The sequence below is a fragment of the Fukomys damarensis genome, unplaced genomic scaffold (assembly GCF_012274545.1).
Source record: "Fukomys damarensis isolate Sample0158 unplaced genomic scaffold, DMR_v1.0_HiC HiC_scaffold_18, whole genome shotgun sequence".
In the NCBI taxonomy this organism is placed as follows: Eukaryota; Metazoa; Chordata; class Mammalia; order Rodentia; family Bathyergidae; genus Fukomys; species Fukomys damarensis.
Window position 1 is genome coordinate 47,406,152 of NW_022900930.1, and position 15,063 is coordinate 47,421,214.

The 15,063-nt window shown below is 39.2% G+C and overlaps 2 protein-coding genes across 6 annotated transcripts in view; one reads left to right on the plus strand and one right to left on the minus strand.

Moving 5' to 3' along the window:
• Ccdc25 (coiled-coil domain containing 25) overlaps nt 1-2,337 on the minus strand; it is a 36,002-nt gene extending 33,665 nt beyond the window's left edge. For 2 of the 4 annotated variants that reach the window (XM_033765506.1, XM_010623303.3), the window contains exon 1: nt 2,094-2,204. In XM_033765506.1, the coding sequence (XP_033621397.1) occupies nt 2,094-2,121 (28 nt within the window). In that variant the 5' untranslated portion in view covers nt 2,122-2,204. Of the gene's footprint in view, nt 1-2,093 lie in introns of all 4 variants that reach the window. The other 2 variants (XM_033765505.1, XM_019207509.2) reach the window with 2 other exon arrangements.
• Esco2 (establishment of sister chromatid cohesion N-acetyltransferase 2) overlaps nt 1,291-15,063 on the plus strand; it is a 24,775-nt gene continuing 11,002 nt past the window's right edge. Inside the window, exons 1-7 of one of the 2 annotated variants that reach the window (XM_010623323.2) lie at nt 1,291-1,340; nt 5,744-5,812; nt 7,049-7,877; nt 10,588-10,678; nt 12,178-12,220; nt 13,182-13,308; nt 14,412-14,543. In XM_010623323.2, coding sequence (XP_010621625.1) covers nt 5,760-5,812; nt 7,049-7,877; nt 10,588-10,678; nt 12,178-12,220; nt 13,182-13,308; nt 14,412-14,543 — 1,275 coding nt within the window. In that variant the 5' untranslated portion in view covers nt 1,291-1,340; nt 5,744-5,759. Of the gene's footprint in view, nt 1,341-4,813; nt 5,098-5,743; nt 5,813-7,048; nt 7,878-10,587; nt 10,679-12,177; nt 12,221-13,181; nt 13,309-14,411; nt 14,544-15,063 lie in introns of those variants that run through there. The other variant, XM_010623313.2, reaches the window with a different exon arrangement.

Genomic DNA, 15,063 nt, shown 5'->3' on the forward strand with positions numbered 1-15,063 from the left:
CCACAAAACAAAACAAAAACAAAAAACATAGTGAGACCTTGTTTCAAAAGGCAAAAAACAAAAACAAAACAAAACAAAAAAAACCCTCAAAACAAAGAACCAAATTCACTCACACAAAGAAATAGCATCTGCCACACTATGCAAGTCTAAACTAGGAGAAAGTATATTGGTGTGGTAATGTGACGGGGTGAGAGAACACAGGTCTGGAAGTTACAAGTTTCCCAAACTTCAGTTTTATCATCTCTAAAAAGAAAGTATCACCCTACAATCTCAGCACTATGGGAGGCTGAAGCAGGATGATCACAAGTTCAAGACCAGCCTTGGCAACTTAATGAAGTAGTGAGAGCCAGTCTAAAAAATAAAATAAAATAAAAAAGGGCTAGGGGTATAGCTCAGGGCAAAGGCCCTGGGTTCAATCCTCAGTATCATGAAATAAATAAACAGTACCACCTTACTGAAACCTATATGAACAACACAGTGCTAGTGTAAGAGCCTGACTGAACCAGAGTGACTCCGTGTTGACCAGCAAACGACCTAGAGACTGTCGCTCCCCCCATCCCTTATAGGAAAACTAATGATTAATTGTGCATTGTTAGGTAATTGTTTTGAAGTAGCTGGGAGGTTGGGTGGAGACTATAGTGAACACAGAGACTCAACATGGATTGTGTCACTCTTTGTATGTCTGTAATCTGAATGTTCTGAACATTATAATCTAAGTTGTAAATGGAACAATGGATGAGCAATCTGCTGATCATTAGTACCTGACGGTCAAGTATGTGCCTGATAACCACTAGGTCAGAACAACTGATTCTTTGCCTTTGTCCTCTTCCTGTAAGTTTTAAGTGTAAACCCCCCTTCAGCCCTATATAAAGTGGCCTCTGTTTCTAAGCTAGCTGCCTCTCTGAGCCACTTGGCTTGGGGAGTGCCGTTTGGCCAGACTAATAAAGGTCTATTTGCCAACTTGCCTGGTGTGTTCCTTCCTGGGTGACTCTCGCTGTCTGACTAGCTCCTGGAGCCTCGCTGAGCTTCTGAGCCCAGCATCGTGAAAGCCTCTTGGCTGTTCACGCTCCAGGACTGAAAGTGAGACTTAAGTCTTACACTAGTTTTACTAAAAGCTCATCTTTTACAAGCAAATGTAGAAGTTATGAATAGAGGGTGCCATGAGTAAATTATGAAATGGCACTGTACAAAAACAAGCAACAAAAAGCCATTTGTTTATTCAGCAAACAGTCACTGAGAACTATTATGAGCCAGGCACTATGTCAAGGAAACAAAATAAGAATGCTTGTCCTCAAGGGACTTACACTACAGCTCAAGCTGATAATATTTAATACCGTGTGGTAAGTGCAGTGCTAGAGGTACACCTGGGATTTTAAGAGGGGTCTGCAAGAACTATACTTAAACAATGCTGGTGTGTGGAGGCGGGGCCAGGAAAAGCTACATTAACAGAGTAAGACTTCCTGGTGTGGTGGTGCAGGCCTGCAATCCCAGTACTTGGGCAAAGAAACTAAATGGAGACGCAACCCCTCCAGGAAACTAAAAGCACCCTTTCCTTGTCTGCCAAAACCAAATCCGAGGTCTAACCATGTGTCACTTTTCAAGATCTGGACCATCAACTCTGCCCAGTGTGTGGCTGTATCGACCTTCCAGTCTTGCTATTGCTCTCACTTGCCGCCAAATTCCTTCATAGAAGGGTAAGGTGGACTCCCTGCAAAATAGTTTTTGGCAGGGGTCTCCTTCTCAAAGAAGATAATTACCAGGGTGCAGCCAAAATAAAGGCCGCGAAGGCAGGGAGAACATTTGCGATGGGGATGCGTGGAGGGATCCCAATTCCAGGGAACGTGGGAAGTCTTTAAGGCTCCGGGTGAGAATGATTTCCGGATGCAAGGACACCAGGGGCACAGTCCCTCCGCGCCCCGTGGCGCTGGCAACGGGACACCAGGCACGACGGAGCAGCCAGAGGGGCGGATGTACAGGGGGAAAGAGGGCGCGGAAAGAGGCGCCTGCCGCCGAGAAGGTCCAAGCACAAGCACAACGGGAGTCTATGGGGGTCCCGACTTTCAAAGCAAGCTGTCAGCAGGGCGCCCACTCACCGCTGCTGCTGGTGAAGTAGAACACCATGATCTCGGTGGCTGTGGGCGACACCTGCACCAAACAGCAGGACTCAAATCGCAAAGCTCAAGACACTCAGAAGCGCAGCTGCCGCTGGTCCCCCGGAACTCCTCCGTGCATTTCCGGCGCACAAAGGACTGCGTCATAACCGCATCCCGTCGGCGCCATCTTTCATCCTGGCAGGACGGGAGGGTGCTGGCGGGATTCGGGCGTTAATGATTTAAGAACTGGGAGAAAGAAACCAAACCTGAACGACCGGCACTTGGAAAACAACATCATCTTTGAAAGCATAAAGAAAAATGCAATCGGCAGACCTCATTTGCACATTCTACACTGAGGGTTATTATCGGTTTTGTTTGCCTCCCCTCAGCCCTCTATGGGTTCCATTGCCTTTTTTCACAGCTTGTGATGATCACATTCAGCAATTAATAGGTGCTCATTAAATTTTAAATGAAGCCACATTCCACAAGTACTTATTTGATGAGGATTCTTTGCTTCGCCAAACTTTTTAGTCAGATTTCTGATTCTTGTACTAGGCCTGTGTAAAATTCAGTTTTACAAAGACCTCTCCAAAGTCAAGTTTAGCAAGCAACCCACCATCTATCCTCAATATCTGATCAAGTTCTTAATCCTCCAGCAAACTTCTGTTGATCTTTGATCGACTTGGCCTGTCTTTAGTATGATCCTATCAGATCAGCTTAGCCAGAATCATCCTTACCCATGATGTTTCTACTTAATTATTTTTCTATCCGCTGACCTGTACCCTCTGCCTTGCCTATGACTTCTTATTTATACTGTGCTTGGAGTTTGGTCCAATCTTTAACCCCACTGCATAAACCCTATCATAATGGTCCTGAATAAATTCTTCTTATCATGTTTAAATAAGAATAACTTTTTCTCAAACATATTTTAACTCCAGCACGTATAAGGTGGATATTGGGCATGTTAAATTCTCTGCTTCACTTCATTCGTTTGCTAAATAAAGGAGAGTAGCTAATTCAGGATATTTTGCTTCAGGAGTTTTAGCTCAGTGGTTCTGCCACCTGCCTCACAAAGGCAAGGTCCTGAATTCGAGCCCCCAGTAGCAAAAAAAAAACAAAAACAAAAACCAAAAACAAAACAAAACAAAAAACGTTAACAGGCATCAAGGGTACAGAATATAGTGAACACTCAACTTGTTATTAATGTTCACCAGATGCATGCCTCTAGGGGTTTGGATTTAGTTCTGACTTCTATGACCTAGGATGGTAGGCAAATCCCAAACCTCTGAATTTAGGAGATCTTGACATAAAGCAGGGATGCCATAGCACTTGATTACTTTCTTACTTAACAAAAATTATGAAAAGCCATTGTTTTATTTTTACTTACTGCTTTTTGGAGACAAAGTCTTGCTATGTAGTTAAGGCTTGTTTTGAACTCACTATGTAGCCCAGGCTGTCCTCAAATTGAAGAATTCATATTGATCCTCCTGCCCCAGCCTTCCCAGTGCTGAGATTAACCCATGGGAAGCCATTGTTTTAGACTGAGTTCCTTCCCTAGGCCTGACAGACCAGACCAGATGAAACAACCCAAATGCCAAAGTCCACACAATCAAACTGAAGCTTTAAGGAAGTGGATAGATCCCAAAATAGACCAATCTTTCCTGAAAAACAGAAGCTCCTTTTCTCCCTGAATATGCATGATAAAGAAGTCCCCTGGGCTTTAACCTTACCAAAAAGTTATTTGATGTTAGCCATTTTTTTCCCTTCTACTGTTTCCTTGGTCCGACCTTATAAAACTCACTATTCTGCTACTGCTCAATGGGAGCTTTCATTCCATATAGTATTCAAGGACCCATCTTGTATTCATGAATTGTGAATAAAATCCAACAAGATCTATAACTAAATTTGTTGCAACTTCGTCATATTTTTTTAAATTCTGACCAACTTCATCCTGTGAAGTTGTGTGCATCACTTAACTAAGTTTATGTAGAGCTAAAAATGTGCCTGAGGCTATCGGAGCTGGTAACACCAGACAATAAGGATAACTAACAACAGATGAATCCTTTTAAGAACTTTCCTTTTTTCAAAAGCAAGAACCTAGCTATCTCTTGTAAATAGTAATTCTTTTAGGGCCTTGTTTTCCTTGATTTTTTATGTTTTAAAATTTTTATTAGTACTTTTGCAGTATATATCATGATATAATAACATATGATATATGTGATATAATGTATATCCATTGTGAGGAGTTGGTGCTTGTACATAACACATATTAGTTCTTTTATCTCCTTTCTCTCCCCTCCCTCCTCGTTTCCCTCTCCCTCCATCTCTTGGTCTCCTTTTCATTTTCTGTGAAATGTGAATAATAGTACATATTTCATACATTGTGGAGAGGAGTAAATGGAAATAAAATGTGTAAAACATTTAAGTAGCAGAAGCTCATGACTTGATTTAATTTTTTAAACTTTAACTTGAATAAAACTTGAAGCAATGAAATATTACTAACTTTAAAAAAAAGGTGACGCTAATGGTCAAACTGAAACAATAAGCTCTTCGAGAATCTGGAAAAATTGGAAGTGCTTTACACATCAAGTGACCAGAATTTGACCTCGCGTGCCACTGGACCGAAAACTACAATCTCCAGAATGCACCTCAACAAGGCCGGGAAAAGGGAGCTCGGCGCTGCGGCGCGCCAAGAAGCGGGGCGTGGTTTCCCTGAGGGAAGAGCTTTTTGGCCTCTCCAGGGCGGGAGAACGTCGGAGCCAGCCTCCTGGGTGGGAGGGGCGAGTACTAGGGAGTGGCCAATCACCAAGCCAGCCCTTGGGAGCGCCGCAGAGCGACGAATCGGAACGCAGCAACGCCTGCCGCTTCTGGCGCGCGTTAATTTGAATACCAGAGCGACTGCTGGGCTGAGGAGAGGTCCTGGGCACTGAGGCGCAGGTTTCCCCTGCGAGCGACAAGCTGCGCGTCGAAGGCTGAGGAGACGTGGAGCTTAGTGGAGCTCGGGGTGAGTGTCCCAGGGAAAGCCTTTGCTGTGGCCTTGGTGAGTTGGCGCGCTCTGGACCGAAGCCCCGGAGCGGCTCTCCTCACCCGCAGGCGCCGGCTCACCTGTCCCTAGCCAGTGTTTCGCGTTGCCCTCTCTGGGCTGGGGACAGGGGACCCTGGCGCTTTGCTCTTAAACTCGCCTGGCTCTGAGGCGGGTCTTCCCTTCGTTACCGCAGACCCTGGGCCTTCCGTTGGTCTCGCTTTGAAGTTGCGCGTGTGACATGGGGGCGGGGCTGATCTTGATCCAGATGAGGAGAACGGAAAGAACTTTCCCTACGGATCGATTTAACCTGCACAGTGATCACTTTCAGCCGCCTGACGAGGCCAGAGTAGTTTATGTTTTGCTAGAATAATTTTCCAGTTTAAAAGAAAAAATCATCCTGCTTTTGTTTCTTGTTACTTGCGACTGTGGTGTATGTAATATTCTCTCTAGTTCATGGTTGAAGGCGTTAAAATATTTTGCATTTTGAAAATGTTTTTTCATGGCTGTTTATGGACCATCATTTATCTGAAAGCTTTTCAGTTTTAAAAGTACAATTTTGACATACAGATTTGTTAAACCTATTCGATGAATTTGGTTATTGCAATTGATGATCTATTGCTTTTAGAAATTCAACTAAGAAGATGGCAGCTTTTACTCCAAAGAAGAGGAAGCAGCATTTTTTGGACTGTGACAGGTGAGTCTCGGCCTATGCATAGAAACTCTTTAGAAAAAACCACCTTGTGTTTTCTCTTAAGTATATTTGCTAAAATTTTCATATTTCTATTAGTCTGCTCCTTTGGTTACAATAGTACTCTAGTTTGGGAATACAGTAAGCTCTTATAATGAACTATGTTGTCCTTTTGGAAGCAAAGAAAATGCTGTTTTCTACTGCTAGGAAATATGTCAAATCTTTTATTTTCTTGTTGTTTTCTACTCACCATGTAATACTTAACATAGTGTTTTTTTGCAAAGAGCAGATGCTTATCTGTAAGCAATGCTAGAAAGTCTGTGCACAGTGATCCTCCTTATCTGTAGTTTTGCTCTCCAAAGTTTTTGTAAGCAATGCTAGAAAGTCTGTGCACAGTGATCCTCCTTATCTGTAGTTTTGCTCTCCAAAGTTTTACTTACCTGCAGTCAACTGTGGTGTGAAAATATATAATGGAAAAGATGAGCACAGTGTGGTTAGATACTTTGAGAGGAGGGACAGACCACATTCACATAACTTGCTACAGCATATTATAATGGTCCCATTATATTATTGTTAATCTCTTACTGTGCTTTCTTTGTAAGTTAAGTTTTAGAATAAGTATGTATGTATGTATGGGGAAAAACAGTATACACATGCTTTGGTAGAACCTGCAGTTATGGGCTGAGAGTAGTCGCTGGAAGTCTTGAAATGTACCCTCCACTGGTGGTGAACCTTTGGCACACAGGCTGCCACGGGCTGTTTGTACCACTGAAAGCTCTAAAAGGTTCGCCATCTCTGGTATCCCTTGTGGGGACTACTGTATGTGGGACTTAGCTACATGTTATGCCAGAGATTTTAAAAATTCCAGAGGAAAAGCCCCAGGAAACAATTTATTACATTATTTATTATCATTATATGAAACTTTTATATCCAATAGAGCAAAATATATGGGCCCTAATTTGTATGTAGCCTAGACATAGAAATGGATTTTGAAACAGACACATATATATATATATATTTCAAAACTTCTTTTTAAACAACTTGATTTCATGAACATTATTGGTGTCTTTGGAAAGATATTTGAATACTATGATAAAGACAGAATTTGAGAATTCTGTTAACATAATGTGTACATTTGGGGAAAATGTACTTTTTACACCACCTGTAGGGATTTTTTTTAAGTAGATTTGCATAAATTTTGAAGGAAAATCATGAATTTATCATTGGACTTTGTTTTCATAGCCTATTATCAGACATTCCATCCAAGAAATTAATTTTGGACTTTGCTGAAGATCTGTTTCTGTCACCTAGTAAAATACACACTTGTGAAAGCAGTGAGACAAGTGAAGAAAATGTGCCTTGCTCTCACCAAAGCCATTTCGCATCAAGTCCACTCAAAACAACTCAGAAAAACCGATTGTCACCTGCAGATCGCAGCTCACCATTTAACTCTGCTGTGTCCACTGTATCTTTTTATAATAAGGATAAGTGGTACCTCAATCCACTGGAGAGAAAGTTGGTAAGAGAGAGTAGATCCATTTCTCTACAAACTAATGACAAAGATGAATCTGTTCCCATTGTGGCCGAAAAAATGCAAGGAAAATCAGTATGCACCAAGAGGAGGAACAAAAAACCACAGAAAATTTTAACTGCAAAGTATCAACCAAATTATAAGCGCATCAAGCCTCTACCAAAAAAGTCTAAAAACTCCACGCAAAATCGAATGGCCTATAAGCCAGCCCTGGAGAAAGAGAATAATTGTTATTCATCTGAAAGTAAACTGGATACTCCTCGAGTCTTAAGCCAAAAAATAAAACCACAAACTACACTCCAGGGTGGAGCAGCATTTTTTGTTAGTCGAAAAAAACTCTCTCTTAGGAGAGCTCTGGAAAATAAACCATCAGTGGGTCTCAACCAGAAGAATGAATCAAAAGTGATTGAAGACTGTGATGCAGAGTCTGTGTGCGAAAGAACTTTGGTGAAAGAACAAGCACCCAAGTATTTGTTACTAGAAAAGAAATTGCATATTGAGCTGAGCACAAGAAGTAAACATGGAGAGAAATTCATAAAGGTAAAGAAAGCCAATATATATCCCTTTAAAAAACAGCTGGCTATTTAACAAAACTTCAGTATGAATAATATATGTAATATAGCTGGACAAAATTTGATCTTTATGTTTGCTTGTTTGTTTGGTTCTTGTTTTTTGGTTTGTTTGTTTTTGGTTTTGCATACAGGGTCTTGCCATATACTCTGGGCTGGCCTTGAACTGACTGCGTAGCCCAGGCTGGCTTCAAACTTGCAGCCATCTTCCTGCCTCAGCCTGTCCCAAATTCTGGGATTACAGGCATATACCACCACGCCCAGCTTGATCTTTACAGTTTGAAAGGCTGCTCTTGCAAGGCCTAATAGGGGTAAAGAGTTTAGAGGATGGGTAGAAAGATGATTGACTTTTTTTCCTTTTTTTGTGGCTTCTGGCAGTATTTTCTTAGAAGATAAGCTTATTACCTTTTGTATTTGTTTTAGTTCATTATTTAATAGGGTAGATTATCCTAGAAATTTTAGAGGACAGCAAGTAAAGGAATTTTATATAATTACCTGGCGATGATCACTGTATAGTGGACATGTGTATGTGTGTGTGTATGTGTGTGATTTCTTCACAGTTGTCATTCTGTGTCCCTGAGCTACATCCCTGGCCCTGCGCTTTTTCAGTTGATCTCTCTCATAACATAGATTTGTGCTGTCTGATAGAAATATGACATTAGCCACATGTAGTTTAAAATTTTCTACTGGCTATATGTGAAAAAGTAAAAAAAAAGAATTTGCATGTTATATCAATGTAATCAATATTAAAAGTTATTCATGAGATTTTTATATTATTTTTTATAGACTTCTTAGAATCTGTGTTTGTTTCACATAAAACTGTCTCAATTTACACTAGCTACCTTGCATTCTCATCAATTACATGTGGCTGATGGCTGCCCTACCAGACTGTATGAGTGTAGACCTTTATTTATTGACCTCTCATCTGTAATCTGAATCAAAGAAAAGTCATTCTTTTTTCTCAGGTAGCTAAAATCAGTGACACATCAGGGAATCTCCCAGTTCAGGGCTTCTGCTTCTGTGGTGTCAGACTCATCGCAACCCTTGCGGCTAGTGAAATGATAGGCCTGAAATACAGCGCCCTGTTATATGTAGTCTGTGACTCGGGTATGGGGTAATTCAAGCTCTATAGTCATTTCTGCCCTAACTCAGCTTGTCCTCTTCACTGTTTCCTCTCAAGTTCAATTTATACTGCTTGTGGTCCGCTAAATGCTAAAACTTGGCGGCAAATCTTATAAACTTGGTGGACAGTGGATAAGGTCCAGCCCATGTATGTTTTGCTTGTCCTACATAATTGAACATTTTGAGTCAAAAATTTTTCTTAATGCAAGAAAACATAATCTTATGAAACTGGTGTCTCATGAAAATTTGAAGGGTGGCAAAACAGCCCTCATTTCTGTGTGGTAATCTCTCGTAGCTGTCATACTATTTGACATCATTTTATTTGGCGGTTATGAGCTGTTCATTTCCCTTTATTAAGTCAGTATATGTATTTAGATCAGCCTATGTTTGATACTAACTTTACTTAATTGCTGCTCTTACAGGCTCTAAAATTTTTAGTCCCTGCTATATATGTTTCTTCCTGTTTATTAACTGTTGCCAAATACATTGTTAAATGAGACATTTCTTGCTACTAAGCCATGACAGTGTAATTCCACTAGTTCTTCATATTCTATTTATTTAAAACTGTCTTGATAGAGATTTTTATATATGGGTATGTATCAAATACTCATGTAAATTTATCAGTATTCCTTTAAGTATATGCCTATGGACTTCACTACATATAAACTTTTCCAGTTTAAAACTGTTTGGGATATAATTGAAGCTAAAAACAAATCTCAGCAAAACAAAGTAGAAGGCAATTTTCCTATCCATATCCCAATTACTCTTATTTGGTAATGAAATTATAACCTCTATATCTAAAGAGAGAAATTTTCTGTAATACCATTTTGGTCTTATTTTTTATTTCTTTAGAGATAGGTATTGAGTTCTGTCTCATTTTCAGGAGTGTGAGACTCTGGACTTTTTGCATCTTAAATTTTTAAAACTGAGCTCTGCTGTCTTAAGATTAAGACAGTGTTAAGTAGCCACTGCTAGGGTTCATCTTTGCTAGTTAAAGATGAATCTGAAAGATATAAGGATCCCCTTTCCCCATTCATGGAGCCCAGAGAAATGGCTAAGATTCAGTCTTGAATAGGAGTTCTGCTTTAATCAGAGTTTTTCCTTTTTCCCAAACCATGACATCAAGTACCTAAGTCTCACAGAATTAGTAGTATTAGCAAAATTTGTGAGGATTTCTTTTGCTTTCGTTACTACTTCCTTTTTAAAGTCAATAACAAAGTTGTCCTTTTCTAGTTTAGTGGCTTCTGGGAAGATTTTTGCCCATTTTTACTCATTTATGTTCATTTTATTATGGAAGGGATAGTCTGTTATTTAGCCATTTTTATCTGGAAAATACATTTTTGACAAAGATGACAGATTACAGTATGTGTACTTTCGCTTTTAAAAGGTGATACACATTTAATAGACCGAGGAAATTTTCTGAGGATTTAAAAATGACAATGGAATATAATTGAACTATGTTTTGCTTTAAAAACAGATCTATTGGGGTTCATTTACTAAATAGAAAAGGACTAAGAATTCTTAGTACCTTTATTTACCTTTTTAACCTTCCTTTTCAGGATTCATCAGGTGCAACAGTTTCTTCAAAGGAAAATACACTTGATAAAAGTAAACATTTGCCTTTAGATGATTCTCCTGGTGAGAAAAAAAGTAAGTAAATTTCTTAAATGAGGTTAGCTACTTGTAATAAAAATTCATATATGGTAATTTTTCTCAGTTTTACAAATTGTTTTTACTAATGTGTCTATGAAATTATCTTTGTGTTTATCTCTGTGGCACTATACAGTGCATTTTGAAAAGCAGAAGATGGAGATTTTAGATTAAAACTTTAGACAAAAGTACCATTAATGCTTAATTGACTGTGACTGTGACCAAATTAATTTCTTGTTTCTGTGGTTTTCATGACTGTGATATTCTTGAGGGATACTGGACAGACACCTGTAATATATCCCTGGATCTAGGTATGGCTTCTTCACTGTAAACTTGCTGTTTTTCTTTTCAATATTCTATCCTTAGGAAGCTAGTCACTAGGTCTAGCCCTTCCTTTCAGGGGGCAGCGAAGATTAAACTCCTCCTGGAAGGGGAAAACACCTATATATGTTATTTGGAATTTCACTGTAATGGAGAATGATCTTTTCTCCATTCTTGTGTTTGGTCATTTAACACATTCACAACAGGGTCATAGTTTGTGTGTCTCATTGCTGGGCAGTGTGTACATTAATGATTCAAGCCAGTGGGACTGTGAAAGAAAGGAGGGGAGGAGAAGAGAAAAGAGGAAAGAAAGAAAGACAAGAAAAGAAAGAAAGTAAAGGATTAAAGGACATGTATTACGAAAGATTCATGTATTTTGCATTTGGGGTTTAAATCCACTGCATTATTTACTTTTTGTTCAGCTTTGGCCATTGGGATCTTTTTTCATGTTGGTTCTCTTTGGCATGTCTCATCTTTTTTTTGTTTTTTGAGCACTTCCTTAATTCTTGTCATAATGAGATGCTATAGGCTCATCTTGTATTATCCCTCCCCCAGGATTAGAATCAGCAATTTCTCCACAGAACCCTACTTGCTTTCATTGGAGAGTGGCACAGTATTTAGAAACTTAAGATCTGGACTTTGGATATGCTTGTTGCTGATGACATATTGTTGCTTCTAGGCCCTCTCATCAGAGCTAGGAAATACATTTATAATACATAAAAAACTAATTATTTCTGTATGTCTCCATCTGTACATAACAGCATGAATTCATATTGAAATCTCCCCCTCTAACTCAATACCACAGAGTTTATTTTGTTCTTTTATATTTTACAGTTTGATCTATGATCTATTTTATTACTTTTTATATTAGATACATGTAAAATTTTTTGCATATGGACGTCCAATTATTCCAGCACCTTATTAAAGATTATCCTTCTCCATTGAAATACATTTGCCTCTTTGTCAAAATCAGTTGCATGCATTTGTGTGGGTCTATTTCTGGGCTCACTATTTTGTCCATCTATCTGTTAACTCCTTTTGCTAAGACACACTATTAATTATTGTTAAGCCCTGAAGTCAAATAATACTATTGTCTTATTAACCCTTAAAGTGTTATGATTTAAAGGTTTGATTTTATTTGTTAATTTGAATTATTGCCTTTTTTTCCCTCCCACCAGTTTCTCCTGAGTCCCTTGTCTATCCTATCTTCAGTTCAAAAAGGTAGGAATTGTTCTCGCTTTAATGTCTATGTTTTATTAGTCACACAGAGGTCTCTTTTTCTTTCTTGTACTACTTCATTTGGAGAGCATTTTCTTCTTCTCCCTGAGGGGAATGGGAAATTTGTTTTGAGAACAGATGAAATCAGTACCTCTCATAGAAATGTCATAATGATTTAGAGTTGAGAGATGGAAAAAGTCTCAGCAAGGCTGGGTAGACTGGGACCAATGAGAGAATGCATACCTCATTCGGAAGGGCAATTCCATGTAGCTTCAACTAAGAGATTTTTAAAAAATAATAGAAGTCTTGTGATCTGTTACTATCTCCAAAATATCTGACATACTTTTTTTTTTTTTTTTTAAGACAGGGTCTCACTATGTAGTTCAGGCTGGCCTTGAACTCACTATGTAGCTCAGGCAGGCCTCAAACTTGTGACAGTCCTCCTGCCTCAGTCTCCCAAGTGCTAGGATTACAGGTGTGCACCACTATGCTCAGCCTGGAAGTACACATTTTTAAGGAACTCTCTAGATTTGAAAATATTGGTAGCTAATCCAAACTTTTAAATAATGTATAGTGGCTGGGTTGAATGTGGTGGCTCATACTTGTAATCCCAGCACTCTGGAGGCAGAGGCAGGAGGGTTGCTGAGAGTTCAAGGCCAGTTTAAACTACATGGTGAGACCTTGTCTCAACCAAAACAAACAAACAAACAATGTGTAGGACATCCAAAATGTATCTACTAGTAGGTTTTCCTGAGAGCTGCCAGTTTGGAACCTCTTAAGTCAAATCTCTACATATTTGCATCTGGTACTATAGAGGAAAACTCCTTGGAGTTGGAGAAGACAAGAATATGAGTCTTAGCATTACCATTCACTAGTTACATTCTCTTGAGTAAATTACTGACCCCTCTAAGTGGGCCTCAGTTTTCTCACTGTCATGTAGTATTTATCAACTTTCTATTTCAAGATCTCCAGCTGAAGAAGAGTCTTCTTTGGGACCTACAACATGTATTAACTTCTCAAAACAGACCAATGCACAGAAAAATGTGAATACCAGAGATACAAATAAAGAAACAAAAGACCAGCTCATCATCGTGAGTAATTCAAAACCTGGGATTTCACATGCAGAACGTGAAGCCCACACTTGGGTTATACGTGCTCTGAACTTGGTAGTGTCAGTTTTGTTGCAGGGAGGCAGCAGTGAGAGGAGACAGTCAGTAAACTTACACTGATAGCTCAGTGCTAGTGTTAAGTAGTACACTGATGAAGGAGTTGTCTCCAAGTAAGAAAATTATTGTTGGTCAACAGAAGATTCAGTGGGAATAGTATATTCAGTTAGACCTAGGTTTGGCAAACTGTGCCATGGGCAGAATTCCAGCCATAGCCTGTGAGCTATAAATGGTTGTTAACATTTTTAAAAGTAGCTCAAAAAAAACATGGCAACGTCTGTGTGGCATTTTCGGTGGGACTAAGCAATGCCTTCTGACAGTGGAAGCTGTCAGTTGTGATACTGGATGTCCCTGACTTCCCTATACTTGGGAATTTTCCTGTGCTGTTCTTGAACTTTGCTCATGTGTATTTGTTTTTGTTTTTTTAACTCTTAGAAAAGAATTTTAATATTTTTTGAGACTATAGAATCTAACTTTTCCAGCCATTTAAGGAAGAAACACTGTGCAATTAATATTACAGTCCTGAAAATTTTCCCTTCCTCTTTGGAATAAGACTTTTCTGATTCTTTCATTCAAGAGTTTCATGAAGACATTCCATTGGTTCACCTTGGTATAATTTTTGTAGTTTAATCTTTGGGGAGGGGCGTTTTTGAGACTCCCTATGGAGTCTAGGCTGACCTCAAACTTGCAGTGATCCTCTGCCAGAGCCTGTGGAGTTCTGGGATCACAGGGCTGCACCACCACATCTGGCCGGCTTCATCTCACTGTGACTATCAGTTTAATAGGAAGTCGTATTTTTTAACACTGCATTCAAAAAGAAAATTCTATTACTTCAGTAATTCATAGCATTTTTAAGTCTCTTCTTATTCCATTTTCTGAGGAAGGATGTAGTAAGCAGATGTTTATTTAGTATTTTATTTGTCCCAGCATAAAAGGGAAAAGGGGAAATTTGAATGGATGGTTACATGAATTTAATTTAGAGCTCTTTGTATAAATGTGATGGCTTTCTCCCCCCACTTCACTCACAGGATGCAGGTCAGAAATACTTTGGGGCTACTATGTGTAAGTCTTGTGGCATGATCTACACTGCTTCTAATCCTGAAGATGAGACGCAGCATATCCAGTATCATCACCGATTTATGGAGGGAATCAAATATACAGTGAGTCAAAAATGGCTTCTCAGTTTCTTCTAAAAGTAAAACTGTCTTACAAGAGACATTTAATTCCATTAAATATTAAAAGATCTAACCACCCATAAATATGTCATTGTCTACAGTTTTCTTGTGCTTACAATTTGAGAGTGAGGCATTGTGGTTTTGCAGTGCTGGGAATTAAATTTAAGGCTTTGTGTATGTTAGGCAAGTGCTCTGCCACTGAACTATGCCCTTAGCTCAAAAGTTAACTCTTAATAGTACTGTTTCAGACTTATAATCTCAGTATAAGAGAAGTATTGGCCTCAGTTGAGTATACAAGTACCCTAGATTCTGACCCCAGCTTTCTGGGTAGAGCTCAACAAATAAAAAAGCTCAAACATAGCCAGGCATGGTAGTGCATGCCTATAATCTCCGCACATGGGAGGCTGAGGCAGGAGGATTGCCATGAGTTCAAGGCCAACCTGAACTGCATAGCGAGACCCTTTCTCAGAAAAAGTCAAAGGGGATGAAAAAAAAAAAAAAAAAA